The sequence below is a fragment of the Mizuhopecten yessoensis genome, unplaced genomic scaffold (genome assembly GCF_002113885.1).
Source record: "Mizuhopecten yessoensis strain PY_sf001 unplaced genomic scaffold, ASM211388v2 scaffold1689, whole genome shotgun sequence".
Lineage (NCBI taxonomy): Eukaryota > Metazoa > Mollusca > Bivalvia > Pectinida > Pectinidae > Mizuhopecten > Mizuhopecten yessoensis.
The window spans coordinates 423,920-428,233 of NW_018404172.1; the positions used below are offsets into that span (position 1 = coordinate 423,920).

Genomic DNA, 4,314 nt, shown 5'->3' on the forward strand with positions numbered 1-4,314 from the left:
AGGGATATCTTCACACCCAGTAGATCAATATCATAACTAAGGGATATCTTCACACCCAGTAGGTCAACACCATAACTAAGGGATATCGTCACACCTAGTAGGTCAATACCATAANATCATCATATAAGCTGTGACGATGGATTGACGATGGAGCATCATCAAATCTTGGTGACGATGGATTATCATCAAAGCTTAGTGATAATGGATTGAGGATGGAGCATCATTTGAGCTCAGTGACGATGGATTGATGATGGAGCATTATTTGAGCTCAGTAACGATGGATTGACGATGGATCATCATGGTGACGATGGATTACAATCTTAGTTCAGTGACCATTGTTTCTAATCTTATAACTCAGTGACATCAATCATCCTCTCAGCTCAGGAAACAATTCTTGAACAATGATGTCCAGGAACACATATGAAAGCTAAAAATAAAGATAGGAGAGGACAAATAAATACAAGAATTCAAACTTTTGGTGATGAAAATTTGGTAACTACTAACAAAATTGTGTCACAACAAATAGAGGATATTTATGGTTTCCCAATCAATACCAGATTTATTTTTCACAGGTATGACAGATTACCAATTTATTTTTCACAAGTGAGAAACATCGGTATATCTTCCATATGAGTGAGTATTCAAGAGGAGTATAATTAACTGTTCACTTTATAACAGTTTAAGTACCTTAAATGATGAAACTGTTACTGCAACAGAAAGTGCGGTAATTACATGGTTATATTTTGTGCCATATTTTAATGATATCATGCTTGACAAGAAGGCAGTGCCATATTGAATGGGTTATATATATAACTCCTTCATTAATTTCTATGTAATTAAGTAAATAGCATTGTGTTGGTAGCAAAAGACGTACCGAAACAACTCATTTCTACCATTACTTCATCTGCATCTGAACAACAATCTGGGTCTGAATGCAGTGAATGTGAAGTGCTGTTCCAGTAGGTCAATACCATAACTAGGGGATATCTTCACACACAGTAGGTCAATATCATAACTAGGGGATATCTTCACATCCAGTAGGTCAATACCATAACGAAGGTATATCTTCACACCCAGTTGGTCCAGTAGGTCAATACCATACCTAGGGGATATCTTCACATACAGTAGGTCAATACCATACCTAGGGGATATCTTCACACCCAGTAGGTCAATACCATAACTAAGGGATATCGTCGCACCCAGTAGGTCAATACCATAAGTAAGGGATATCTTCACACCCAGTAGATCAATACCATAACTAAGGGATATCTTCCCACCCAGTAGATCAATACCATAACTAAGGGATATCTTCCCACCCAGTAGGTCAATACCATAACTAAGGGATATCGTCACACCTAGTAGGTCAATACCATAAGTAAGGGATATCCTCACACCCAGTAGGTCAATACCATAAGTAAGGGATATCTTCACACCCAGTAGGTCAATACCATAACTAAGGGATATCTTCACACCCAGTAGGTCAATACTATAACTAAGGGATATCTTCACACTGTCACAGCTATCATTTAGTTATCTACCACAGTTTGACAGATAGTTGCATTGTCAAGGTGCTACAACGCTAATATCTTACTGGCAAAATAATAATAAAAGAACAACTTTAAATTCCATCACTACTATCGTTTTTTCATTTCTTGTGATGTCACAAAAAATTCAAAGCTCTTCAGAGATTGATGATATTTAAAGGTAAAGCTATATGAAGACAATATGCAGCAATGTGACAAATGCACAGGTACTATCACCATTACTCTGGACACACAAGTTATGTAGCTTATCACCAACAACATAGGGTTAAGTTTTTTGCAAAAACTGCAAATGTCCCATAGAAATACTTGGTTCAAACACATAAGTGAGACCCAAAACCTCAGTGTGTGACGATGCTGTCTGTTGACAGTCGCTGACTTCTGTACATATGTAATAACTTACTTGTTTATTAAGTTTAGGTTGCTGGAGAACCTCCAAGATCAGCTTGGTGCCATTCTCGTGGTTTGACCTTCCAACTACTGATACAAAGGGTTCTGAAAGTTCAACAACAACATATAGATCAGGACTAGTGAATCGCATTGTAAAACTCTGATAATCTGTAAAATGTTCTTGTTATTCAATGAACAGTGCCAGAAGCAAATCCAACTGATTATTTCCCCTAAAACAAGCTTTCCACGATAAATACCTGCTGAAAACAAATTAACACCCATTATCGAATAAGAACCAACAATACACAAGCGAAGCATGTTAGACTGGATATGTGGATTCCCTTTTTAAAATTTCATCCTTGGTACTTTTTTGATGAAGGAAATACTACTTTTTAGAAATAAAACATTGTGTAAGTTTTCCTCTTGGTATAAGTATCTTGATTTTGTGAGAAAAAAACCCCTCTTCATACTTGGTATGAAGTCCAAGCATCCTGCCAAAGTCTGCTCAAATCTCTCCTTTTTCTGTTCATCTGTCCTAAAAAAATACAAAACTAAAATTACACATGCTGTACAAGAGATATATTTAACAAGCTATAAACTGATTTAAAGAAACTTAAAGCCACACATCAAGTTCATAAGGAGAATTTATAACTAAATCTCTATTTGTATCATTCTACTTTAATACCATCTGGTTCCATTTGGTTTCATTGGTTTCATTTCCTTCTTAACTAAACAGACTTAAATTGCAAAAAGGAATGTGACCTTGGAAAGAAATGTTATGAAAAAAAAATTCATTGTAACAAAATACTCAATTATCATTCAATTTTCAAATTATCCTACACCTAGGCTGCTTTCCAAGTCCTATCATAGGCCATGATTGATATTTCATATCGACCCTTCGAAGATACCTGGTATCAATTATTGCTGTTGAATTCAGAGTCCAGGGCCCTTACTGCTGCCCTGAAGTTTCAATTCGAACAGCTGAGCATAAACTACTGGTCACAATTAGAAATTTCATACTACATGAAGTTCTATTTCTTCATCATTGGAAGAAGAAAACAGAAAGTTACATTTCCATAATAATTTGCTTCTATTTATTATGAGGAAATTCCAGGCAAACACATATTACGAAAATAACTCAATAATAAATTTGATCTTTTAGGTTTGCTACCAACCTTGGTCTATCTGTGTCAGAGAAGAGAACATCTGAAAAAACAGAAAGCAAAGTTAACTTGATACATAAAATGTTTGTTTTTATCTCAGAACAACATTAATCTTTCATAAACCAAACACTTATTTCTTTTGTATATGATGTTGGAATGATCACCTTTAAAAAATATTAAAACTATTTCTAATCTTTATGAAAATTAGACAAATTGTTTATGTAATATTTTTTTATCAAAACATTATCTGTTAACATATCATATTTTTCCTAAAACTATTTCATCCAATATCCATCATCCTGATACAGAAGGTGACAGTGACATTAATCTGAGAATGAAATATTAACTTCAGAGAGTAACATTGACAGGGTATCTCTGATAGGTTATTGTCTACAGCTGATACAGAAGGTGACAGTGACATTAATCTGAGAATGAAATATTAACTTCAGAGAGTAATATTGACAGGGTATCACTGATAAGTTATTGTCTACAGCTGATACAGAAGGTGACAGTGACATTAATCTGAGAATGAAATATTAACTTCGGAGAGTAATATTGACAGGGTATCTCTGATAAGTTATTGTCTACCAAATGTTGTTAAAATGGGTACCAGCCATCTGTGTTTCAGATTGTTAATTTCTGACAAAAATAGCAGATGATCCATTTAACGGTACTTTAATGTCCACCTAATATGATAACAGATCACAGTGGCACTCTGTCCATTTATGTATTCTCATCACTCTGCCTCAAAGGAGATAAACACAAGTTAAAACATTCCACTCGAAAAATATATGACTTCATGTATTCAAAAATGAAATAATTCCAGTATTTTGCAGTTTGTCTACATCATGTGGTTCTCCTAAGTCAAAACATTTTTGCAAGTTGATATCACCTCATCAAAAGGCTTAAATAAGTTCTAAATACATTTTTGTTTTTTTCTCTTTGATTCAATCAATCATGACAAGATACTACTACAGTAGAAGACTGCGAGTGTAAAAACTGGCTTCACCATATTTATGAATCAGTAAGTATTTGATTGACAGTGGTTCAGTGACAGTGAGAGGTCACACCTCGGAGTAGATGGGTCAGTGACAGTGAGAGGTCATACCTCGGAGTAGATGGGTCAGTGACAGTGAGAGGTCATACCTCAGAGTAGATGGGTCAGTGACAGTGAGAGGTCGTACCTCGGAGTAGATGGGTCAGTGACAGTGAGAGGTCGT

General features: G+C 35.2%; 1 protein-coding gene across 4 annotated transcripts in view; it reads right to left on the reverse strand.

The window, feature by feature from the left end:
* Positions 1–121: 121 nt before the first annotated feature.
* The window catches only part of LOC110466692 (sorting nexin-14-like), a 40,250-nt gene continuing 36,057 nt past the window's right edge, over positions 122–4,314 (reverse strand). For all 4 annotated transcript variants that reach the window (XM_021523409.1, XM_021523399.1, XM_021523390.1 and 1 more), the window contains 4 exons: positions 3,107–3,137; positions 2,402–2,466; positions 1,945–2,036; positions 122–427 (listed from right to left, as the gene is read on the reverse strand). In XM_021523409.1, the coding sequence (XP_021379084.1) occupies positions 368–427; positions 1,945–2,036; positions 2,402–2,466; positions 3,107–3,137 (248 nt within the window). In that variant the 3' untranslated portion in view covers positions 122–367. The remainder of the gene's footprint in view (positions 428–1,944; positions 2,037–2,401; positions 2,467–3,106; positions 3,138–4,314) is intronic.